This window comes from Bos grunniens, chromosome 11 (genome assembly GCF_055505025.1).
Source record: "Bos grunniens cultivar Pamir isolate PY7600 chromosome 11, Bosgru_T2T1.0, whole genome shotgun sequence".
In the NCBI taxonomy this organism is placed as follows: domain Eukaryota; kingdom Metazoa; phylum Chordata; class Mammalia; order Artiodactyla; family Bovidae; genus Bos; species Bos grunniens.
Window position 1 is genome coordinate 32935521 of NC_141175.1, and position 27079 is coordinate 32962599.

Consider the following 27079-nt stretch of genomic DNA (forward strand, 5'->3'; position numbering starts at 1 on the left):
TACCTATAGTATTTACATTTGGCCATTAGAAAGTAAAAACTGGATAAGCTCCAAGTTTAAAAAACAAACAGTCATTTGTTAAATACGCCTTTGTTTGTTGTTTAGTCACCAAGTTGCGTCCAACTCTTTTGTAACCCCATGGACTGGAGCCCACCAGGCTCCTCTGTCCATGAGATTTCCCAGGCAAGAACACTGGAGTGGGTTGCCATTTTCTTCAGGGGATCTTCTTGACTCAGGTATCAAAAACCTGTCTCCCCTGCACTGGAGGTGAATTAGGCAAATTCTATACCACTGAGCCACCTGGGAAGCTCTTATTGAAAGCCTAAAAAGTTGGAAGTTTTAAGTATTCATACCTACTAGATCCTAAATCAATCAGAGACTGGGCTTTCTGTATATTAGCACCACCAAATCCTCCAATCATCAGACTGTAAGATGACGTATGAGGCAATGCTAAAAAAAAAAAAAGAAAAAGGTTCACATCAAACAATTTCACAAAGTATCTATTGGGATGCAAATATAACAGTTTCTTCACATAAAAATACTGACTCATTAGACACAAAGCACTTACTTGAAGAAGAATAAGGAATGGATAAAGGCTGAATGAGACTGACGGTTCCATTTGGTAATGATGAAGTGCTAATGGAAGGCACTAGGGGAGCAGCCATCAATAGGGAAGGGAGGGTGGTCCCTGAAGTCGCCGAGGACAAGGGTGGTGCTATGGGTGCAACTGGAGGCAATGACTGAGGAATGGACAGATTGGGCATGCTTCCCATTCCTAAGGACAAAACAGAACACATTTTCTGGTGCTGGTAAACCAATTATAAAACACAGGACAGAATACAAGTTTACAGTACAGTGAGCAGCTGCTATGTTACAGAAACACTGTGGGCAAACTATCAATGGATTTAAAAACTTCATTAAAGCAAGCTGGATCCAGCAGTGCAAGAGGTAAACTACTTCTTTTAATATCAATATTCTGACCTGTGTGAACTGAGGCAATGTCTATTAAGAAGCTAAAATTCTTTTCTAGTATCATGAATAAAACTAAGTAGGCCTTTTCCAACTACCCATTAGTATCCTCAATGAGAGTATGTATCACCTGACTGAATGTGGGTTTTTTTGTAGCGATGATAAATACAGTGCTGTTGAGTTCACACACACACACACACACACACACACTCCACAAACTCTTCCCTCCCCCGCAAAGGATGTTCTAAATTCTACATACTTAAGGAGACCCATTTATGCATACACATTATGTGCAGGAAAAAAAGCATGCCATCTGTTTCATTTTTCTTATATGCAACACACGTATGGATTCAAGGACAATTCTTTAAAAGGGACAAAGTGATGACTCATTTGTTTACTAACTGCAGAATACAAAGTATACTATTTTAATATGATTACACAATGATTTGGTATTTATCTCTAGAATTCAGTGCAAGAGTGAAAGAATTTAGCATTTTAAGACCTAACATCTGGAGTGGAAGACCATGGTTCAGATATAAAGAGATTCTACTTGAATGTTCCAATGAGTGCTCCTCACGAATAATTAGTAAGAAAATGGCTAATCAAAATTAATGGAAGACTGGTGATCTCAGATGAATATGTAAATTAATTAGCACAAAGTTTCCAACTTTTAGCCCTAAATTTGTCTGGCAAATTAACCTTTAAAGAAATTTCTACTAATGTATAATTTATCAGTCGTGTCCGACTCTTTGTGACCCCATGGACTGTAGCCTACCAGGCTTCTCCGTCCATGGGATCTTCCAGGCAAGAATACTGGAGTGGGTTGCCATTTCCTTCCCCAAATTTAAAATTACTCCCCAAATTAAACCATTTTGAACTTAAATTGTTCATACTTTTTGTTATACATACAAAGTATAGAGGAAACTAAGTGAGAATAGTATTTAGGATCAGCTATGACTAGCAGGCGGAGAAGGCAATGGCACCCCACTCCAGTACTCTTGCCTGGAAAATCCCATGGACGGAGAAGCCTGGTAGGCTGCAGTCCATGGGGTTGCTAAGAGTCGGACACGACTGAGGGACTTCACTTTCACTTTTCCCTTTCATGCATCAGAGAAGGAAATGGCAACCCACTCCAGTGTTCTTGCCTGGAGAATCCCAGGGATGGGGGAGCCTGGTGGGCTGCTGTCTATGGGGTCGCACAGAGTCGGACACGACTGAAGTGACTTAGCAGATGACTAGCAGGATCATATAATCTATCATCCAACTGGGAATTATGAAAGGGAGCACAAACCAGATTAGATGCCAGAACAACAGGCATAAATCACACTGGCCCTGGGAAACTGGGACACATGGACTCCCAAGCTATGACAGTGACCTTAACATTTCTAATCTCAGACATGAAAGTTAACTTGGGAGTCCGGGGATGGTCATTTTACACCAACAAATCCTTTTCTGATTCTCAAACATTATGCCTAGGAATCAAGTTTAACTATCAAATATATTGAACTAAATTAAGAAACACATACCAAAACGAGCAGAAATTAATGGAGAGAACATAGGAGGCTGTTTCATAATAGGAGGAAGAACCACCGGCAACTGTTGGCCTTGAAGCTTTAGTTTGATGAGTTTCATCGCTATGGAGAACTCTTGTTGATCCATCTTCCCATCTTTGTTCAGGTCTGATAAAGCCCTAAAAGGACAATGAGGCCGATGGATTGGTACACAGAATCAGCATTACTTTTGTAAATGACATCGCATTTACACGTAGATAATTGCTTAATTAAATGTGAGTGTATAACAAAAAGCTAAAACCTGTACAATAATACTGACCAAAGATAGTATCTAATAAAATACTATGAGTCTATATAGACTCTAGATACCTTTGGGATGAATTCCACTGGTGCAAATGTTAAGAAACTATACAAGAGTAAAATCATTCTAAACAATTTGTTCAATATTTACCAAATGCCTGCTAAGTGCCTGGCCCTCTGCACTGGAGAGAAAGGTGGAATAGGGGTTGATGTTTACTGTAAATACATTAGAAAACCAAAACCTTAGATATTATAGAGAACCATTTCTTTAAGGTAGGAACAAGGGAAGGGTGAGCTAATCTGAGGCTTAAATTATGATGAAATAAATAACTACAAAATAACATAATGAAGGTGGAGACTCTTGCCAAATTACAAAGAAGTGTTTTTCAACAGAAATGTATACATCTCCTTTCTTTACAAATTCTAAGGAAATTAGAACTTTGTCCTACAGAACAAAACCCCAGTTGATTTTCAGTCATTTACTCACTAAAATTTATTTTCTAAAAAGTTGAATACTCTTACTTATTAACAACAGACTACAGGTAAAAACAACTTTATGTTAACACTAAGTATTAAAAAGTTAAGTTCATCTACAAAAGAACACATTTTACCATATTTCAGCTAAAACGGGAGCCGGCAGGCCTGACTGTAAGAAAAAGGTACGGGCTTGATCACCTGAAGGCAATAAAAACAAAATAATCAAACAATGCATTAGTAAATGGAATTACTTTGATGTCTCTGAATAACAAAAATGGCCACTAGTAACAATTCTATTGATTTATTTTAATTCTAATTATTAAAGAAAATCACATTATTCATCTTAGTTTTCCCTCATAATTGGGGTCTTACTTGATAATAATCCTATCTTGTAAAATTTATAGCTAAAAGCACTATTCCCCAGAAGAGTTCTAAATAAAAACACACCAGGTTTGGGGAAGGTACTCCTCATGGGTATCTGACAATCCTGTATCTCTTGCCGTGTAGGCCAAGAATGTAAGGTCCTAACAGCTCTCTGCCTGGATCAATTCTCAGAATTGGTTTTGCTGTGAGCAGTTTTAAGGGAGGAGGTAATGTTTTCCACTGGGACAGAGAACAAGTTTGCTTTTTGCTTGCTAAAACATGGTGGGTTCCGTGAGGCTGAGTGTTCCTCTTCTTTAACACAACCATGGCAAGTACAGCATCCTTCTGGGCTCTCCGCATGGCCCCTATGTGAACCAGGGGACAAGGGAAATGGATAGAAATGTGCCAATGCTCGGGCTGCCAGCTGTGCTATTACAAAGAGTGTCCTGTGTCTCTGACTTAGGAATTCCGGGTATTCTGCCAGCATTCAAGAGACAGTAACAGACCAAATTATTACCTTGTAAGCAGGGTAATCAAATCCCTACCGGGAGAAAAGTTAAGATAGTTATTATTACAGAAGTACAAATAACATTAAACTATAATGGTTGACCCAGATAATCACGATGGTGTGATCACTCACCTACAGCCAGACATCCTGGAATATGAAGTCAAGTGGGCCTGAGGAAACATCACTACAAACAAAGCTAGGGGAGGTGATAGAATTCCAGTTGAGCTATTTCAAATCCTGAAAGATGATGCTGTGAAAGTGCTGCACTCAATATGTGAGCAAATATGGAAAACTCAGCAGTGGCCACAGGACTGGAAAAGGCCAGTTTTCATTCCAATCCCAAAGAAAGGCAACGCCAAAGAATGCTCAAACTACCGCACAATTTCACTTAGCTCACACACTAGTAATGCTCAAAACTCTCCAAACCAGGCTTTAGCAATACGTGAACCATGAACTTTCAGATGTTCAAGCTGGTTTCAGAAAAGACAGAGGAACAAGACATCAAATTGCCAACATCCACTGGATCATCGAAAAAGCAAGAGAGTTCCAGAAAACTATCTATTTCTGCTATATTGACCATGCCAAAGTCTTTGACTGTGTGGATCACAATAAACTGTGGAAAATTCTGAAAGAGATGGGATTACCAGACCATCTGACCTGCCTCTTGAGAAACCTGTATGCAGGTCAGGAAGCAACAGTTAGAACTGGACATGGAACAACAGACTGGTTCCAAATAGGAAAAAGAGTACGTCAAGGCTGTATATATTGTCACCCTGCTTATTTAACTTATATGCAGAGTACATCATGAGAAACGCTGGGCTGGATGAAGAAGCACAAGCTGGAATCAAGGTTGCCAGGAGAATATCGGTAACCTCACATATGCAGTTGACACCACCCTTATGGCAGAAAGTGAATAAGAACTAAAGAGACTCTTGATGAAAGTGAAAGAGGAGAGTGAAAAAGTTGGCTTAAAGCTCAACATTCAGAAAACGAAGATCATGGCATCTGGTCCCATCACTTCATGGGAAATAGATGGGGAAACAGTGGAAACAGTGGCTGACTTTATTTTTCTGGGCTCCAAAATCACTGCAGATGGTGATTGCAGCCATGAAATTAAAAGACACTTACTCCTTGGAAGGAAAGTTATGACCAACCTAGACAGCATATTCAAAAGCAGAGATATTACTTTGTCAACAAAGGTCCATCTAGTCAAGGCTATGGTTTTTCCAGTGGTCATATATGGATGTGAGAGTTGGACTACAAAGAAATCTGAGTGCAGAAGAATTGATGCTTTTGAACTGTGGTGTTGGAAAGACTCTTGAGAGGCCCTTGGACTGCAAGGAGATCCAACCAGTGCATCCTAAAGGAGATCAGTCCTGGGTGTTCCCTGGAAGGACTGATGTTGAAGCTGAAACTCCAATATTTTGGCCACCTGATGCGGAGAGCCGACTCATTTGAAAAGACCCTGATGTTGTGAAAGATTGAAGGCAGGAGGAGAAGAGGACGACAGAGGATGAGATGGTTAGATGGCATCACCGACTCAATGGACGTGAGTTTGGGTAAACTCCGAGAGTTGGTGATGGACAAGGAGGCCTGGCGTGCTGTGGTTCATGGGGTTGCAAAGAGTCAGACACAACTAAGCAACTGAACTGAACTGATAATTGTTGAGAGGATGGATTCCGAAGTCAGACCTAAAGGTTTCCAAGCCCTGGTATTTATTGTTCAGTTGCTAAGTTGTGTCTGACTCTTTGTGACTTGATGGACTATAGTATACCACACTCCTCTGTCCTCCACTATCTTGGGGAGTTTGCTCAAACTCATGTCCGTTGAGTTGGTGATGCTATCTAACCATCTCATCCTCTGCCCCCCTCTTCTTTTGCCTTCAGTCTTCCCCAGCATCAGGGTCTTTTCCAATAAGTCTGTTCTTTGCATTAGTTGGCCAAAGTACTGGAGCTTCAGCTTCAGCATCAGTCCTTCCAATGAATATTCAGGGTTAATTTCCTTTATGATTGACTGGTTTGATCTCTTTGTTGTCCAAGGAACTATCAAGAATCTTCTCCAGCACCACAATTCAAGAGTATCAGTCTTTGGAGCTCAGCCTTCTTTATGGTCTAACTCTCAGATCCATACATGACCGCACTCAGTCGTGTCCAACTCTGTCAACCCCGTTGACTGTAGCCCGCCAGGCTCCTCTGTCCATGGAATTCTCAAGGCAAGAACACTGGACTGAGTAGCCATTCCCTTCTCCAGGGGATCCTCCTGACTCAGGGGTCGAACCCAGGTCTCCTCCATCGCAGGCCGATTCTTTACCATCTGAACCACCATGGAACTTATCATTAAATAGTACAAATTGATGGCAGTCAAATTAAAACTAATTATAAGATATTTCATGAAAAGGAGCATATAATCACAAATAAAATAAGAACACAAACCTGTTATGTAACCTCCCGAAGGTTTGAGGTTATCAAACTGCTTGTCATGTTTAGTCCGTTCTTCGGAGGTAATAGCCCACATGTTTGGCCCTCCTAAAACATAAATGAAGACAAAGATTTTATACTGCATATATGAGAATGCTTAAACACAATTCCAGAATGTAAACATGAATCACAAATGCTCCTTTAATGACAGTCCTAATACTGGAGTGACACAAAGAAGAAAGCTCTATTCATAACCATACCAAGTATGGTCCTGATGCTTTTCACTCATTACCCAATTAACATCTACTTGAACAACTGCTGTGTACCACTCACTGGAAATGAGCAACAAGCTAAATACTGGAAATAAAAAGATGAATAAAGTATTGTTCCATCCTTAAGGAAGTCTTACTCTAGAAAATGACTATCAGCACTTACAGTGTTAACCTGTGAGGCATCCTAAAACAGAAACATATACAAAAAGCTGTGCTAATCCTGAGTCAGAAGCATCAGTGATGAGCTAACAGGAAAGGTAAGACTGAGGCAGAGCCTTGAAGCTTGGCTTGAATTTTGCCATGTGAAGAGGAGGGATAAGGGTATTTCACAAAACAAGGTCAGAGCATGAGGAGTCAAGGCATGTTCCAGACACTCCCCTGAGTAGACTGAGAGCTAAAGCACCACGTGAGTGTGGGAAAGAGGTTAAGAAAGAGGTAGGAAGGACTAGCTTTAAAGGGTCTTAAATAGCATCCTTAGCTGACCTTTACCCTGGAAGTTATGGAGTGTCCTCTGATACATTTTAAAGTAACCTTCTTATTTGAAATCCTTTTAGACTTATAGGAAAGTTGCAAAGATAGTATGGAGCCTGCACCCAATTTCTACTAAGTTAACAATTTACATAACCATAGTATATTTGTCAAAACACATAAATTAGGACAGGTATACTACTACTCAGAGAAGGCAATGGCACCCCACTCCAGTACTCTTGCCTGGAAAATCCCATGGGTGGAGGAGCCTGGTAGGCTGCATGCAGTCCATGGGGTCTCGAAGAGTTGGACACAACTGAGTGACTTCACTTTCACTTTTCACTTTCATGCACTGGAGAAGGAAATGGCAACCCACTCCAGTGTTCTTGCCTGGAGAATCCCAGGGACGGGGGAGCCTGGTAGGCTGCCGTCTATGGGGTCGCACAGAGTCGGACACAACTGAAGTGACTTAGGAGCAGCAGCAGCAGCATACTAGTACTAGCTAAACTAAATACTTCCACCAGCAGGGCTAGCTGGTAAACCCCAACAAATTAGACTCTGGGCACTGGAAACAGCACAAATCTTTGTTACTGAAGATTCTGCCAAGTGGAAGCTTTGGCAAAGGGAAGTAGCCTACTCTGGGTCTGAATGCTTGACCTATGCAGGCCCAGTGACTCTCTGGCCTGATAGTCCCATTTAGGGACTAAACACAAACTCCACAACTAACAAGGTGAGAAGGACCCTCAGAAGCCTTGCTTGTCAAACAGAATGGTATATTCAAGAACAGAAGACAGCCTGGCCCCAAAGGCCAGGCTTTACATGAAAAAGTGGCAGCAAATTCGCTAAGGGGAAACTTTATTCCTACTCTACTGTCTGAAGCAAAGCTACTGGTTCAATGAAATTCCCTGAAATGCCTCAGCCTAGTTCACTTATGGGTCACAACAGCTGGAATTCTGACAGCGTCCACTGGGCTTCCATGACTCTTCAGCCTCAGAGCTAAGCAGAACCAAAGCGAGACACATTTTCTTCAGTGGACAGAACTCAGATACTTGGAATGTTGCCAATGGCCCAGCTGTTTGATTTGCCACCTGAAAAATTACAACTGACAGATTAAAGATACCCTCTTTGGGGCTGCAAGATGGAAACAAATTTTAATTGCTAATTGAATAGTCTGGGTCACTACCAATGGCAAGGGCCCATTCTCTAACTTAGACTGAAATCAAGATTCTGATGGAAGTCTGACTCTGTTTCTGAGGCAGAGGATACCAGTGCATGCCAGAGTTAAGGATTCCTGTCTGGGGAGGGGGTCTCATTACACAGGGCATTGTTCTCTTTTTGGCTCTTGGCAGATGGACTACATCAAACTTTTGATTGCTCTCTAGGATTACTGGTGTTGACACTTTTTAGGTTACCAATCAGCCTGCTATGTCCATACTAGCGTGGCCCTTAAAACAAACCTGTATCATGATTTTAGCTTTCTGGTCTATCAGCGCTCTGATGCTAATGAATCATTTATCAGAAAAAACTGTTCACAATGCACTGATCGAGTCTGAGTCCACTTTCATAATCTCCTCCTGGTTCACACTCCTTAAAGTAAGATAGTTTGGCCACTGAATGTGCTGTCCTGAGAAAGGGATCATCATTGTCCCTTGGCTGTTTCCTGGCTAATGATCAGGACTAAAGGGGTTGGGGGAGGGAGTCACAGGTGAATACAAGTCTTAATGTGAAAGTTGAGGATTCTACTCTGATGGTTCTTGGACATGATGCATATCTATTTCTCCTAGAAACAACTGTGGACAGGCTGTTGGTACATCCTTCAGGTGGCAGCTCGGCTGAACAGAAACCTAAAGGATTCGAAACTAATTCTGGTTAGGGTTTACAAAAATGTCCCTGTCCCTCTTGCACCTAACCATTCTGGATCATTAGAAAACAGTGAAGCTAAAGCAAAACAGGACACTTAAATATTGTGGCAGTGGAGAGCCCCAAGCTCTCCCCAAGCCCCAAGCCCTGGAGAGAAATACCTTAGATCCCAGAGGCACCAGAAGGGAGAAGCATGACTTTTTCTCTTTCAGAGCTGGCCGGGCAGTCTTCTTCCCCAAGGAGGATGCCCTGGTGAGGCTCTCCTAAACTGCTGGAAGCACCTTACACTGTATGTAACTCTGAGTCTGCCATCTCCCACCAGATGGCTTTGACTGATCCACTCTCAGTCTTAGGCAGACCCTGAACACCTGAGTCCCAGGAGTATGGACTTCTCTGTATACAAAACAAAAACTGAGGACCACGAGGAGGTTGGTACTATATCTGTATCTCACAAAAGGAAATTCTTACAAACCCCATATATCAATATATAACATTTGTCTTTCTCATCCTGTGACATGTTCCCTTTACTTGGACTGCCATTCATATAACCCTCTTCCATTTCAAACTTTACCTTTCAAGGTCCAGGGCATGGGTCATTTCTTCCAGGAGGTCTCTGACACCTGCAGGTCAAATTAATTGCTTCCTCCTCTAGGTTCTCAAAGGACTTCACCATGCTTCTACAGGGCACTTACAAAGGTTCTGTAATTGTTTTCTATCCATCTGTTCTACCACACAATGAGTCCTTGGAGGACAAGAGCATTGTGTGTTTATCTTTCTATCCTCAGAACCAGCAGAGTATTACAGAGCACACACACTTAAAATTGACTGAGGAATAAATACCTGAAAAAATTAGAAGGAGTAAAAAAAAGTCAGAGAGGCAAGATCATGATTTGGAAAAAGACAAATTCATTTACAAATCTTTCTGGTGTCGGTCCTTCACATATAGCTATACTGGCCCTCTGAGGAGGTCTTTAAAGCTATATATTCAAGAAGCACCAACTCACTGGAAAAGACAATATGCTGGGAAAGACTGAAGGCAAAGGAGAAGGGGACGGCAGAGGATGAGATGAGAAAGCATCACTGACTCAAAGGACATGAATTTGAGCAAACTCTGGGAGACAGTGGAGGACAGAGGAGCCTGGGATGCTGCAGTGCATGTGGTTGCAAAGAGTTGGACATAATTTAGCAACAGAACAACAAACAATTCAGCATGGCTGACAGTCATCTATACTTCACTTCTGATTACCCTTCCAGTTTACTGAGTTTCTACCAATAAGAAACCAAGTATGTTTAGGCATGTAAACTCACACATGTTTGCTGACTCCAGTCCATAAAAATCTGCTTTACAAAGCTGTTTCCTCAGGCTTGCAGGATCTCATTTCCCCAACCAGGGATTGAACCTGGGCCACCAAAGTAAAAGTGCCGAGTTCTAACCACTGGGACACTGGCAAATTCCCTGTTTAACTACAGTCTTAAACCTTGTCTTTACGAGAAGATATTTATAGATTAAAAAAAAAAAAACAGTCATTTGGGGCTAAGAAATATTAGATCAAATCCATCTAGTGTTTAAAATTATACTGGGCACCTATATTTCAGTGATATACATTCCTGGAAACAACTGTATACACTCGTCAAAACTCATCAAACTATAAAGAAAAAAGGGTGGAGTATACCTCAATAAATCCAACTTAAAACAAAAATATAACACATCAAACACATGCCTATCACGTGACATGTGCTCAATAAATTAGTTTCCTTACTCAATCCCAGGGCTTCCCTTGTGGCTCAGAATGTGGTAAAGAATCCGCCTGCAATGTGGGAGACCTGGGTTCAATCCTTGGGTTAGGAAGATCCCCTGGAGAAGGGAACGGCTACCCACTCCAGTATTCTGGTCTGGAGAATTCCATGGACTATATAGTCCATGGGTCACAAAGAGTTGGACGTGACTGAGTGACTTTCACTCACTCAATCCAATCCCAGGGAATGGCATAATTAGGCAGAAGGCAGAGCGTTAAAACCTTTCATAGGCTCTTTTTGTGATAAAGGTATTCTTGCCAGAAAAATACTGAGTGTGATGCTTTTTAGTCAGAAACCTTAAGACTATTTTAAATTTGAACAGTCTGGTTGGGGAAGTTTGAGCGGTTCTAACATACTTCAGTGTACATCCCCAGGCAGAGACAGTCCGCTACCCTCAGACTACAGAGAGGTCTGCTGCGGCAGAAGGGTAGTGGTGTCAGTCCCATCACATGGTACTTTCACCTTTCTTTGGTACCTGGCTTCACAGTGGTCAACTCAATCTATCTGGTAATGCTTACTGCTTAGTTACTCATGACTCCAACCAGAAATTTTGATACTTTATATACATTCATGCAACTAACATTTATGGGGCAACAATGGTATAAAGAAGAATAAAATAAATGCCTTAAATGAGCTCAGAAATTTTCTAATACTCAAAGGGGCTCCACAAGCCAAGAGAGTCATACACAACAATCATGATTAAATATTGTCATGATTAATGTTACTAACAGAACAAAAGAGATGGGAATACCAGACCACCTGACCTGCCTCTCGAGAAACCTGTATGCAGGTCAGGAAGCAACAGTTAAAACTGGACATGGAACAACAGACTGGTTGCAAATAGGAAAAGGAGTTCGTCAAGGCTGTATATTGTCACCCTGTTTATTTAACTTCTATGCAGAGTACATCATGAGAAACACTGGGCTGGAAGAAGCACAAGCTGGAATCAAGATTGCGGAGAGAAATATCAATAACCTCAGATATGCAGATGACACCACCCTTATGGCAGAAAGTGAAGAGGAACTCAAAAGCCTCTTGATGAAAGTGAAAGAGGAGAGTGAAAAAGTTGGCTTAAAGCTCAACATTCAGAAAACGAAGATCATGGCATCTGGTCCCATCACTTCATGGGAAATAGATGGGGAAACAGTGGAAACAGTGTCAGACTTTATTTTTCTGGGCTCCAAAATCACTGCAGATGGTGACTGCAGCCATGAAATTAAAAGACGCTTGCTCCTTGGAAGAAAAGTTATGACCAACCTAGATAGCATACTGAAAAGCAGAAACATTACTTTGCCAAAAAAGGTCCATCTAGTCAAGGCTATGGTTTTTCCAGTAGTCATGTATGGATGCGAAAGTTGGACTATGAAGAAAGCTGAGTGCCGAAGAACTGATGCTTTTGAACTGTGGTGTTGGAGAAGACTCTTGAGAGTCCCTTGGACTGCAAGGAGATCCAACCAGTCTATTCTAAAGGAGATCAGCCCTGGGTGTTCTTTGGAAGGAATGATGCTGAAGCTGAAACTCCAGTACTTTGGTCACCTCATGTGAAGGGTTGACTCATTGGAAAAGACTCTGGTGCTGGGAGGGATTAGGGGCAGGAGGAAAAGGGGACGACAGAAGATGAGGTGGCTGGATGGCATCACTGACTCGATGGACATGAGTTTGAGTGAACTCCGGGAGATGGTGATGGACAGGGAGGCCTGGCGTGCTGTGATTCATGGGGTCGTAAAGAGTTGGACACAACTGAAGGACTGAACTGAACAGAATAAAAATATTCTAAGTCAAATGAGAAGGAATAATTTTTAAGTAGTATTCAAATAATATTCAAATCTGGACACTAAAGTTATGAAATACATGTAATTCAAAGCCAATTTTGAAATAGTTGATCCAATTCTAGCTTTCTTATTTAGAATATATACTAAAAGAACCTTCTAAAGAGTCAACAACTTATTACTTTGAACTTCAAGTAAAGCATATCTTAATCTATATTTATTCATAAGTGTTACAGAAAGGCAGGAAAATCTAAGTTTTGGAGTTGATGTTTCCAATTATTTCCTTAAAAACCTAAAACCTTTTACATTCTCTGATGATAACTTTAGAAATATATTAAAATCCTATCCAATTCCCCCAACTCATCACTAAATTGAGAAAGTGGTATTTTCATAAAGATTTCTGTTGCTTAGTCTCATCTACTGGCTCTGACAAATATATTCTTTTAGTCTATATAGAAGGAAAAACACGTTTACAGAACATCAGCTATATGCTAGACCCCATGCAATAAGTAGTGTCATTCCTGTTTTACATCTATTTATACATACATATGCGTATGTACATATACACACATAAATAAGTTCCACGTGGTTAAGCCACAAAGCTGGGTAGTGGCAGAGCAATATTTTAACACACAGTTCTCAGCATACATGATTCAGATGGGTTACATGCCACCTGTACACTGTAAAAATTAAATGATATCAGAAACAGTCTTCATTGGTATATTTGTTCATTTCAAAATAATAATCAAATGATATACACTGATCCAGTACTAAGTTAGATCTCTAAAACACAAGTGGAATACTGGTCTAGATGGAACAAAAGCCTAACTGCAGGGACTTGAGTAGTAAATGCCTGGGTTGTTACATATGCAGTCCCACACTAGAGCTGATTCTACAGGCCCAATGTTCAACAAAAATTTCCTAATTACAGAAAGAGTAAAGAGCTCTAAAATTCTAAAAGGTAATAAAATAAAAGGTTCTAAAAATAAAAATGGTATTTTTTTTCCCTCCTAAGTTACTAGCTGTTTCTTTTCTCTCCTTCTTCCTTCTCTCTTCCAGGTTTTAGACAGAACCACTGTCATGGGCTCCAGAATGTCATACTCACATAACCAGCCTTTAGTACCTCTACAGTTTTGAGGTTGAAACAAGCCATGGTATACTATGATACCAACTGGCAGCAACATGTATCCAAAGTGGCCTCTTGCCTATCACCTTATGGCTCATGTATCATGCCCTCTGTATTTATAATTTCATTAAATTTCTGAAAAGCAGAAAACAAACCTATCATGACTAAAACAGTTTTGGCAAGGATGACTCTGCTCATGCAGAAGACACCAGAAATAAAATTGTAAGTGGTAAAAATATGATGCAATGATCTTTTAGTTCTGTAAGCAAATGGTAAGCACAAAAAGAAAGAATACCCATTCAACAGAGCTTTCTGAGACGTATCTGCACTGTCCAATACGGTAGCCACTAGCCGAGCACATGTGGTTCTGAGCACACTTGGCCGTGTGACTGAAGAACTGGATTTTTTAATTTTACTTAATTATTATTAATTTAAATTTAAATAGTCACATGTACTTAATGGCTACTGTATTAGACAATACAGCTCTAAGAACCAAAAAAGTCTTAAAAGTCTGTGGTTAGTCTCAGGATGATAAAGTAGACAGGGCAAAATTTGAGCACTATGTCAGAAATATTTAGACAAACAGCTTGGTCCAGGGAGGGCAGTTAGAGACAAATTCCAATATTCAGATCAGATCAGTCGCTCAGTCGTGTCCGACTCTTTGCGACCCCATGATCGCAGCACGCCAGGCCTCCCTGTCCAGCACCAACTCCCGGAGTTCACCCAGACTCATGTCCATCGAGTCAGCGATGCCATCCAGCCATCTCATCCTCTGTTGTCCCCTTCTCCTCCTGCCCCCAATCCCTCCCAGCATCAGAGTCTTTTCCAATGAGTCAACTCTTCTCATGAGGTGGCCAAAGTACTGGAGTTTCAGCTTCAGCATCATTCCTTCCAAAGAAATCCCAGGGCTGACCTCCTTCAGAATGGACTGGTTGGATCTCCTTGCAGTCCAAGGGACTCTCAAGAGTCTTCTCCAACACCATAGTTCAAAAGCATCAATTCTTCGGCGCTCTGCCTTCTTCACAGTCTAACTCTCACATCCATACATGACCACAGGAAAAACCATAGCCTTGATTAGACGAACCTTTGTTGGCAAAGTAATGTCTCTGCTTTTCAATATGCTATCTAGGTTGGTCATAATTTTCCTTCCAAGGAGTAAGTGCCTTTTAATTTCATGGCTGCAGTCACCATCTGCAGTGATTTTGGAGCCCAGAAAAATAAAGTCTGACACTGTTTCCACTGTTTCCCCATCTATTTCCCATGAAGTGGTGGGACCGGATGCCATGATCTTCGTTTTCTGAATGTTGAGCTTTAAGCCAACTTTTTCACTCTCCACTTTCACTTTCATCAAGAGGCTTTTGAGTTCCTCTTCACTTCCTGCCAGAAGGGTGGTGTCATCTGCATATCTGAGGTTATTGATATTTCTCCCCACAATCTTGATTCCAGTTTGTGTTTCTTCCAGTCCAGCGTTTCTCATGATGTACTCTGCATATAAGTTAAATAAACAGGGTGACAATATACAGCCTTGACGAACTCCTTTTCCTATTTGGAACCAGTCTGTTGTTCCATGTCCAGTTCTAACCGTTGCTTCCTGACCTGCACACAGGTTTCTCAAGAGGCAGGTCAGGTGGTCTGGTATTCCCATCTCTTGAAGAATTTTCCACAGTTTATTGTGATCCACACAGTCAAAGGCTTTGGCATAGTCAATAAAGCAGAAATAGATGTTTTTCTGGAACTCTCTTGCTTTTTCCATGATCCAGTGGATGTTGGCAATTTGATGTCTTGTTCCTCTGCCTTTTCTAAAACCAGCTTGAACATCAGGAAGTTCACGGTTCACATATTGCTGAAGCCTGGCTTGGAGAATTTTGAGCATTACTTTACTAGCGTGTGAGATGAGTGCAATTGTGTGGTAGTTTGAGCATTCTTTGGCATTGCCTTTCTTTGGGACTGGAATGAAAACTGACCTTTTCCAGTCCTGTGGCCACTGATGAGTTTTCCAAATTTGCTTGCATATTGAGTGCAGCACTTTCACAGCATCATCTTTCAGGATTTGGAATAGTTCAACTGGAATTCCATTACTGGGCATCAAAAAAGTTTAACCCAATCTATAACTGAGAATGTATTGAAGGAGAAAACACTGCTCTTGAAGGTTTGTGCTATACATGGATGCTTCTTTCAATAAGATTTTAAACCCTGAACTGGACTCAGATATATATAAGATTATCTTCAATCTTCAGTTACTTTATAAAGTAAGTAGGAAGGTACTACAATCTGCATTAGCTATCACCTCTTCAGAAGTTTAAAAAATTACTATCTTTATTCTTATATACTCTTCCTAAATTGGAGGTGGAAATGGCAATCCACTCCAATTTTCTTGCCTGGATAATCCCTTGGACAGAGGAGAAAGTCAGGCTACAGTCCATGGGTCACAAAGAGTAGGACATGACTTCAGCAACTGAGCATTCCTAAATTAATTGTCCAACATTTTAGACAATTATTCAAATAATCTCTTTTCATTGCTATTATTGAACATATTGTTTGTTTCCAATATTTTACATATAATGGAATAAGCTACAAAGTGATCTGTAAATGTACAGAGAATGGAAAAAAACAATGAAGAAAGACCAGGTCTACAATGATTTCTACTATGCTCATTTTGTTTATAAGCCTGCTTAACATGTAGGTTGAAGTTTATAACTAAACAATGTATTTAGAGCAAATTCTTTAGTATGTGGCATAGAAATTCTCAGATTTGAGTAGAGCACATTATTACCATAATTATTACTCTCATTCTAAACTTACATTTAACACTCATTAAGGAAAAAAATTCATTTTAAGAAATAGTCCATAGCATCAAATAATCTTTATAATCCCATACCATTTCCAGAGAAGGAGCAATGCTCACATCTGAAAAGGCAAAAAACAAAACAACAAAACCCTCATCTCAAGTCCATCCTTAAATGACAGCATCCTACCACATATTAAAATTTATTTTTACTTTTTATGAAAATAATTCATTTTTCTAAAACTTTTCTAAATGTCACAAGAGCAATCCAGAGTCTTAAGATACACAACATATATTTTCTTTATTAACAATGTACTGATTTGGCCCTATGATTGAAAACACTTAAAAAAAAAAAAAAGGAATTGATCAATTGGTAACATTAACACAATCCTATGTGAAGGCTGTGGAATTATTGGTGGCTTTTCCCTCTTTTTTCCCCTAGTGTTCTTTTCAATTACAGTTTTCAGTTCTAATGTTAAAAGAATTATTGACTGGACTCTTTATTTTCTTATATTTATAATTAGCTAATAAAATCTACCTCATAATTAAGAACTCAGCATCTTTGATTACCTTAGTAATTTAAAAACATAATGCATTTTCTCAATCATAAATGATACACACAGTAAAAAACACCTATTAAAGGTGAGTACTATATATCTGAGAAACAAAACTTGAATCAGAAAAAAAACCTTGAAAACTTTTTATTATTGAAATAACCTAAACATGTCCTCTAAAATGTTTCCTATTAAGAAACTGTGTGTATAGGTATACACATAACCCTTTATAAAAGGGAAAACAAACTAATTTTATGTGTATATTAATAAATGAATCTTTACTGGTTTAATCACTTTACAATCATCTCATGCTATCAAAAACATCTTTAATATTCTCCACTTATGGCACTATGCTTTCTGTCTTCCAGTTTTATGCTTTAAACACAATGGATGTTTAGGTTACTCTTAGCTGCTCAAAGGCAAGCACACACTCCAGATGATACTGCAGACCATGCTTGTATTGAGCTTTGGGATTTACTGCATAATATTCTAATAGAAGACACACGCAATGTTTTGATATAAACTATCTAAATTCTTTAAACAAGAATACTTGAAATTTTGCATTTATAAATTTAAGGGAAAATATCTAAATGAATATTTTATAACTTCTACCCAAAATCTCATAACCACTTTATCTCACCACAAGCATGAAGCTACTTACCATTCATTGCTGTGGGAAACTGAGCCATCATGGTCCTGAATTTTCCTTGCTAACGCTCAGCCATCTGTAACATGAAAACATGGTGCCATTAATAATACAGCAAGGGCAGATCACAGCTTAGCGCACCTGCTAAGCACTAGGAATGCCTGGCCCCTTCAGCTCACACTTCCAACAGCAAACAGTGCAGAGCTTTGGCTGCTGCTGAACAGGCAGAATTTACAGCTGGGGAAGAGCAGAAGATTTTGTTGGGTAACGGTGCTGCCTTTAAAATAAAAGCATTTAACAGAAAATCAGTCATATTTAATGGTAAATACCGAATAAAGAACCTTTGGCATTAAACCAATTTTGTAGAAACTAATTTGCGAAAGAGGAGGGTTGCTACAACCAGCCAAGAATTTATTCCGGAGAAATCAACTCTATAAATTAAGTGTACAATAACATGGGAAGTCATAATACTCTTCTCCTTCAAAAAATAAACCCCCCAAAAAACAAAAAAAACCTCGAGCAAGAAAAATATCCAAAATAAATGTAGCATAGCTGTTTAATTCAGTTCTACAGGTTTATAAAAATGGACTAAAAGTAACTATTAAAACATGTATGTTTATTTACACATAACAAATGTACTAAGGAAATATTCTGCACTAGGAAGAGAAGGGAATTTGGAAATTAACAGCTCTGGGTTCAAATCTCAACTTTATTTTTCTAGCTATGATCACGAGTTATTTAATCTTACAGAGTCTCAGATTTCTCATCTGTAAAAATAATTGGCATGTGTTTATATTTTTTTAAGTGTTAAACATAACCCAGTACACCGCCTGACACATTGTGGGTGTTTTTAAAATGACTTAAAAATGGTTTCCTGGGTGTCCAGGAAGGAAGAATACAATATAACTTTGAACCCTGAATTCATCATCTTATTACAAATAAATTCAAAATTTGTTCCAGGAAATCTTGAGGGCAGGACCAATTAGGGAGAGTGAAGACCTAGCAAATTCAGTAATGCACTTAATTAAAACCATGGTTTATAACATTGTAGGAAAACACTACTTTATTAAGACTGCTCAGTAACTCATCTATCTAACCAAATCATTCAAATATTAGTATTTTTAGAAGCCTGAGGAAAAATGTTTGCACAAGCCATCTGAATAAAGAAGGCAAAAAGAGGTGTGCATCGTGGTGGAAGGTGTCCTGAGAGGAGCTGGTTGACTAGCTGCCAAGAAGTGTTACAAGGCACCATAGCCCAGTGAATGCATGGTGCTCAAGGGAAAGATGACAGTACCTGTATAACCACAAAGGCAGTCACACTAACAAAACAGTGGTATATAAAATCCAGTTTATTAATATGCAATGAGTTTTAGTCTTCTGACTCCTAACTTTTCTGTATGTTGCCACGATATACCATCCTCCCTCTCAGAGTGCACACTCTTTTTCTCTAGATGCTAGTATGCTTCACTGCAATGGAACTTGGAACCTTTAATCTTTTTAGGTAGGAGGAAACTTTACTCATGTACAAGTTGGTTTTCTTCCCTCTTTTCTCAAAGGTAATGTGAACTCTAGGTTTGGAGTTGCTTACCATACAGAAAAAGATTATCTAAACTGTGGTGGGGTGGTCAAGAACTCCTAAAGGAGGTACTGTGTTGAGCTTCACAGGTGAGTAAGAATTAGTTTTAGCTGTAAAGTTAAGAATTTTGGACTTGAACCTATGTCTGACAAGTCTTAACAGGTTTTAAGGAGGGATAGAGTCCTATTTCACTTAAGACAGTCAATTGTGAAGAAAAGGCTGCAGCAGGAAGAGAGGGGAAGGGAGGAGCGGGAATATACCAGAGGACCAACAAAGTGTTTACAATAGATAGAACTTCTATGAGACGAGACCATGGACTCCCAGAATTATAGTTTGTGACTGGATGAAGCGTGGTGTCAGGAGCTAAATAAAGTCAACAGAAGGAAGTTTCATAAATCAAGTTTTGACTACAACATCTCCAGATATAGAAATTCTACAAATAAGTAGAACACTTTCACTTCCCCAATTTTAAATTATCACAAGTAATGTTAAACCAAAATAAGCCAAATCTTGCAAAGAAACTATTGATAGATACACAGTAGCTAGGGCCCCTATTTTTATTAAGTCTCTGTGAGAAAATTTTTATATGTGGCAGAAATCCTCCAAAAGCATTACCTACGATGCATTTTATAACTGCATAAAAATGGAAAATAAAAAAAGGAAAAGCACAGGCTTACAAAAGACAAAGAAGGTATAGGATCCCATAGCCATGAAGCCTTAATCAGTTAGATCTAGGTGTAAAAGTTTATAGATCATCTATCTAGGACATCTGGCGAGTCATCATGTACTCTGAATATAACAGATGCTCAATAATCACAAGTATAATCCTGAAATAAAACCAAAAAGTGAATCAAATAATGTGAAGGGCAAGGAGGGCAGGCAAATCCCCTTAGGGAAGCGAAAGGTACTGGTATTACAGAATATTCTTCACCTGGTACATGGGGGTTAACCACCTGTGCATGCAGGTATCACATTATTATATGTATGTATATAACATCTGATTGACTGTGGTAAAATCTGAATACAGTGGCATCATTTGCTGGAACCAATAAGCTTTTTTTTTTAACTTTATATATGCTATATTCAGGAATTTTAATACAAAATATCATGTTTGCCCAACTATATATAGATTGTTCAGATGACATCTTTTAAAGTTATATATGTGTGTATATATATTTCAGATTATTTTCTTTTAATAGTTTATTATAAGATATTGAACATATATATACACTAAATCCTTGCTGCTTATCTTTTTTATGTATAGCAGTTTATATCTGTTAATCCCATACTCCTGATTTATCCCTACCTCCTCCCTTTCCACTTTGGTAACTGAAAGTTTGCTTTCTGTGTCTGTGAGTCTATTTGTTTTTTATATAGATTTATTTGTGTTATTTTTTTAGATTCCACATATAAGTGATATCATACAGTGTTTGCCTTTCTCTGCCTGACTGACTTCACTTAGTATAATATTCTCCAGGTCCATCCACAGAATCATTAAGCTTCTAAAGCCTACTATTTCATATTTGTTAGGTTTATACTAATTCTCTCTGACCTGTGTAGAATAATTACTGCATAATCTATATTTGCAGAGAAATAGTAATTAAAACTTTGAAAAATGCAACAAATACATTTGATTTTTTAAAATCTTGTGTATGCTTTTATTTTTTATTTTTAATTATTTATTTTACAATATTGTATTCGTTTTGCCATACATTGACTTGAATCCGCCATGAGTGTACATGTGTTCCCCATCCTGAACCCCCCCTCCCACCTCCCTCCCCATCCCCTCCCTCTGGGTCATCCCAGTGCACCAGCCCCAAGCACCCTGTATCATGCATCAAACCGGGACTGGTGATTCGTTTCACATATGATATTTTACATATCTCAATGCCATTCTCCCATATCATCCCGACCTCGCCCTCTCCCACAGAGTCCAAAAGACTGTTCAATACATCTGTGTCTCTTTGCTGTCTCGCATACAGGGTTATCGTTACCTTCTTTCTAAATTCCATATACATGCGTTAGTATACTGTATTGGTGCTTTTCTTTCTGGCTTACTTCACTCTGTATAATAGGCTCCAGTTTCATCCACCTCATTAGAACTGATTCAAATGTATTCTTTTTAATGTCTGAGTAATACTCCATTGTGTATATGTACCACAGCTTTCTTATCCATTCATCTGCTGATGGGCATCTAGGTTGCTTCCATGTCCTGGCTATTATAAACAGTGCTGCGATGAACACTAGGGTACACATGACTCTTTCGATTCTGGTTTCCTCAGTGTGTATGCCCAGCAGTGGGATTGCTGGGTCACATGGCAGTTCTATTTCCAGTTTTTTAAGGAATCTCCACACTGTTCTCCATAGTGACTGTACTAGTTTGCATTCCCACCAACAGTGCAAGAGGGTTCCCTTTTCTCCACACCCTCTCCAGCATTTATAAAAAATCAACAGTTTTACTTTTTGTAATCATAGTAGTTACCATTTACTAAATGCTTACTACAAATTCAGTATACTTTATTATCTATTTCTCATGCTCAACAGTCATTGAGAATCTAAAATATTTCAGGTTCTGTACAAGGAGCCTCACACATAGGAGTTTCTTTACTAGGTGCCAGCCAGACAAAGCTAGGCACCTTTGATAATACTGGCAAACCTCACAACATCCCTGCAGGACAGATGATACTGTGCCCATTTCACACATGAAGAAATGGGATGATTAAATTACTTGCCAAAATTCAGTTAAGAGATGTAGCCAGTAAGTGATGAAACCTGTTTAGTTCTAAAGTCCATGAACTTTCCATGGACTTCATCTGCCTTTTCCTCTCTTAAATGGGTATAATAATTAATGCTGGGTGGGTCACAGGTTCCTGCACGTACCAGATCAACTCATTCTTGCTACATTTACAATAAAAGAAAGAAGAAAAACAAGCCAGCCAGAGACGCCTTCTAACACTCAGGCCTACATCAATCACATGCATAAACTAGGGAATGCTTATTATTTCTTCCCTCTTGGTATAACCCTTTGAGAGGAAGAAAGGGTGATCAGCGTCTCCCCAGTTACAGGCCTGATGTCTGCTTCAGGCATGTATGACTGAAGTCAGCATCCAATAAACATCACTCTCTACTCTTCAAAACGGGTAACATGTAATGATGGGCAATCTTGGCAGTTTGCATCTATCATATAATTTGAACACTGTGTTAATTATCAATGGTTTCAGAATATTTACGTGCAGATTTTCCTGCTCATAGTAAGTGGAGAACTGGCATTGTTTCCTTTTTAGAAACCAAGAAAATGTGTGGCAGATAACAGACATAATGCAAAAACCACTGCTTCAGTTTAACATAATCCAAACACCATTTGGAGTATGTGGGAAATATATATTCATACTAAAGCAGAGAAAAGCAGAAATACTTGAATAGGAGTAGGCAATCCGTCTTCTTCAAAGGGTCAATAAGACACAGAAGAAAAAAAAATTATAGCCATTATAAGTAAAAAGTAGTTCAATTAAGGTTGGACTTGTTTAAAAGCACAGAATTATAGAAGGAAACAATTACAGTAATTAGTGTAAAACCCTCAATTTGCAAGACGAAAAAACGAGAAGACTTCCATGAGCTCATATAGCTAGTCAGTAGCAAAACTGGTCCCAGACAGCACCTTTCTTATGTCCAATGCTTTGTTTTTAAGCATCCCAATTTGCCTGATTCTATCACCTCGGATACTTTCTAGTTCTAAGATTCCCAGGCCTATCCCTGGGAAATTGTGACTTAGTAAGTGGGTCATTACATGAATCAGGGCATGAACCTCCTAAAATGGTCTTCCTGACTTCCACAGAGCTGCTAGTTCCCACCCCACCCCGACAACAACCACTAATGCCCTTCTCCTGCTTAAACTCCCCTACTGATTACAAGTTAAAGTCCAAACTTCATAGAATGAAATATGGCACCCTTCAAAATCCCACCCCAATCTACTTTATCACATTCACCGCTAGACACGTCCCCTAGATTCAGATGTCCTAACTATACCAACCTTTCCTTTATCAGAGGGGCTTTTTTCACTCTCCTATTCCTCTGTTAAAAAGCTGTTCCCCTCTGTCACATTCACCACACTTCTCATTCTTCAACCCCCAACTCGTATGTCACCTCTTCTTTGGAAGATTTCTGTCCTCAGGCAGTCAGTCATCATCTCTTAGGTATGCTCATAACACCTGTTCATCCCACGGTAACTTAATCATACTGTATCCCAATTTCACGTTTGCTTGTTTCACTTGTTCTGGACAGAGACCTTTTTTTATTTACCTCTATGCTTACTGCCTAAACCAGATCTCCCAGAGAGAATGCTCAATAACTATTTGCTAAACAAATAAACTGGGTAAATGAATAAGATGGTTGAGATACGGAAAAAAATAAAAAAGCAAGGGAGGCATGGAGAAGATTAATACTGAATTGAAAACATATACAGAAGAGAAACTGGTAAGAAGGCAAAAAGCGGTTTCAAACTACTTCCCTGAAACCCTACAGGCATCAGAGCTATGGATCTTAGACAAAACTATCCTTTGTAATATGGACCTTCTGTAATTTTTCTTCTGCTTGTATGTATACTTTTAGAGATAAAGGTTTACTTCCCATTGAATTCTAATGGCTTTTTATTGGAATGAAGAGAAAGCCTTGGGTTTCTCAACTATACTTTGAATCATGTTGATTAGTATAGATTTGACTGAAGGTCTGACATTCAAAAGCAAGATCATCAAGTTCCTGAAGGCATATCATATAATCTTTCTCTAGTGCCTCCTCCACTTCACGTGCTACATACATAAAAGGGAACTCTATAAACTTGCTGATTAGTTGGGGAAAATGTTCTTTCCACATCTGATTTGCAAGGAGATCAAGGTCAGTTCCATGCAAGAATGATTAGAGCAAAATACCTACTTCTTTATAGTTCCTGCAGTAAGATGAAATTTACAGGGTATATAAATTCTCCACACCTGTTCCCCATCTATTCACTCATTCTTTCTTTCATCCATATATTTATTCATTCAAATATGAACAATGAACTATAATAAAAGGATATGAAGAATGCTATGAGAATCAAGAAGATAGAACTAACACTACTTGGGAGGTAAATCAAAGTACCGTACATATCACAAAGAAAGCAATTTTTGTATAAGAATTATCTAGGGGACTCCCTGGCAGTCCAGTGGTTAGGATTCCAGGCTTTCACTGCTGAGATCCTCAATTCATTGTAAGATACTGCAAGCCGCACAGTGCAGCCAACACACACACACACACACACACACACACACACACAGAATTATCTAACATGAGGTCAGTGTTAAAGTAAGTGGGTTTAATGGTGCCCTCATAGTAAAATACATTGTACAGGTCTGTTGCTAGGCACTATTACAAAGAAAGGAGATGTATTTGAATCTAAGAGAAGGACTTGCTAAAGAAGGAAAGAACACAGCCAGTAAAAGAGCAGAGCCTTTCCGACTCAGAGAGTATATATAATCTGAGAGTGATGTGATTTCAAAGAACTCATTCTTGAAACTCAATAGTTTCAAATCATGCACCTTAGAGTTCTAGAAATTTCAAGGAGATACAGCAGAGCTGCTGAAGATACCAATTTTAATGAAAGCAGCTCTGTTTTTTGTGTTTTACATATTGAGGTTTCTCTATATTATCTCATGATTAAAAAAAAGAGTTAAACACATACCGAATTCCATTCCCTTTATTTAGAAACAATTAAAAAGAGGTCAAAGACATGAAGTAACTTGCCAAGATCTCAACTTAAGGAACAAAGTATGTCATGTTATTGATTTTGAACTTCACTACACAAGTCACAGAGAGTCAATATTTAAAACATAGCATATAGGACGTTCCTGGTGGTCCAGGGGTTAAGACTCTGTGATTCCAATGCAAGGGGTACAGCTTTGATACCTGGTCAGGGAACTGAGATCCTGCATGCTGCAGCCTCTCAAACAAACAAAACACAGTATGTATCCAACCTAGAGACCCAGATTTGGTAGTCCGCAGGGATTGGGAAGTTGTTGCCATGTCCATGAAGGACATTATCCAGGGTAAGCCTATATAAGAAACAAGAGAAGAACCTGGTCTTTTAAGGGCAGAGAGAAAGAATTCTGACAAATAATACATAAACTGAACTGCATTTGAATATCTTGAGGCAGGGACATTGTCCCTAGTATAGTCCAGATGGTGAAAATCTGAACTTGTGTAGAGGCAGAAGAGACAGGATTTTCTGATCAGCTAATGTGGATGATGAAAGAAAAGCATCACAGATGAGTTTCTACCTTGAGCAACTGCAAAGTGATAATATTAACCAACAGAAGCTCTGAGAAAACAGGGATCTGGATAATAAATTTGTGAGGTAAGCAACAAAATGTTCCATTTTGAGCACATCTAATCTGAAACACCTGCAAAGACACTTAGGTGGAACATGTTAGAAACAGTTAAGAATTCTGTTTAAGACAGAAACCCAGTTTTGGTAGTCATTAAGGCTTGGGAGTAGTTGTCAACATGTCAGTGAATGACATTACCCATAAAAAGTATGTACAGGAAACAGGAGAAGATCAATCAAAACAGAGGCTGAGAAAAAGGAGAGAAATTGGGATACAGAAATAAGAGTTTCAAGAGGATGATGGTCATACTGCCAAATGTCACATAAGTCAAAACTAAGCCATTAGTTTTGGCAATCTCTTGTGAAGACAGTTCCAGGATGGTAAGCTGACTGTTAAAGGCAAGCTGAAGCAATAATCTGGAGGTGAAGTGTAGGTGACTCAACAAGTATGTGTTGTTACAAGAAGGGAGAAAAAGGGTAGGAGGAGAGATAAGCTTTAGGAAAGAATAGAGGTTATAAGTCTTTACTTTTTAGACAGGAGAACAAAACCACTTTAAGAAGAAGGAGAGATTTAATTTTGAAAAGGGAAAAGGAAAGGAGGTTACCTAACAAGTCTGGGTCCAGAGAAAGTGGAAGTTGACAGCTCTAGAGTACAAAGTTAGAATCTGGGACAGAATAAAAAACAGGAAAAGCGGTAAGGATGAATGTACCTAAGTTGGAAGCAGAGGAAAAAAGAAGTTGAGAAAAGGAGAAAGTACAGCTTTTCTTTGTAACTTTTTATCTTTCCTTCAGGCCTAGACAATAATAGTCCAAAGAGTCAGACTGAAAACAGTCTCTTATATCCCAGGCCCCCCAGGAGCCCAAACACAAATTTCTCTCCTCTACAGCCCAAAAGAAGAGAGGGTCACATGCAAATCAGTTCCCAAGAATCAACCAGGCACATGCATTTCAGATTGTGTTTAAATTAGTTTATGCCTTATACATAAAAATATGTGTCAAATGAATGAATATGGGGAAAAAATTTTCTGGGCAGAGGTAACAGTACATGCAAAAGCAGAGAGAAGAGCGTGGTCTGGGAAAATAAGCAGCAGCTTATTCACATGATATACTGAAGAGCTAAGAGCAATGCAAGGAACTGTAACAAGAGCTGTAATAGTGCTGCACCAATTCTTAGCTAATATGAACTACAAAAATGATCCCTGAAAGCACAGTCTTAATAATACCCAGCTAATACAAGTGTAAATCGGCACCCTCTTTCTGGAAAGGAATTTGGAAATGCATTTATATCCTGCCTTATCACAAAAGCCCCCACAAAAATACAAAACA

The 27079-nt window shown here is 39.1% G+C and overlaps 1 protein-coding gene across 23 annotated transcripts in view; it reads right to left on the minus strand.

Moving 5' to 3' along the window:
- ITSN2 (intersectin 2) overlaps positions 1-27079 on the minus strand; it is a 126442-nt gene that overhangs the window by 79463 nt on the left and 19900 nt on the right. For 15 of the 23 annotated variants that reach the window (XR_015136523.1, XM_086325752.1, XM_086325760.1 and 12 more), the window contains exons 2-7: positions 17838-17901; positions 6561-6653; positions 3392-3455; positions 2496-2659; positions 569-775; positions 354-450 (exon numbers count right to left, since the gene is read on the minus strand). Coding sequence is in view for 22 of the 23 variants with exons in the window: in XM_086325752.1 (XP_086181878.1) it covers positions 354-450; positions 569-775; positions 2496-2659; positions 3392-3455; positions 6561-6653; positions 17838-17868 (656 nt within the window). In the remaining variant the exon portion in view is untranslated. Of the gene's footprint in view, positions 1-353; positions 451-568; positions 776-2495; positions 2660-3391; positions 3456-6560; positions 6654-9716; positions 9986-17837; positions 17902-27079 lie in introns of all 23 variants that reach the window. The other 8 variants (XM_086325763.1, XM_086325765.1, XM_086325768.1 and 5 more) reach the window with 1 other exon arrangement.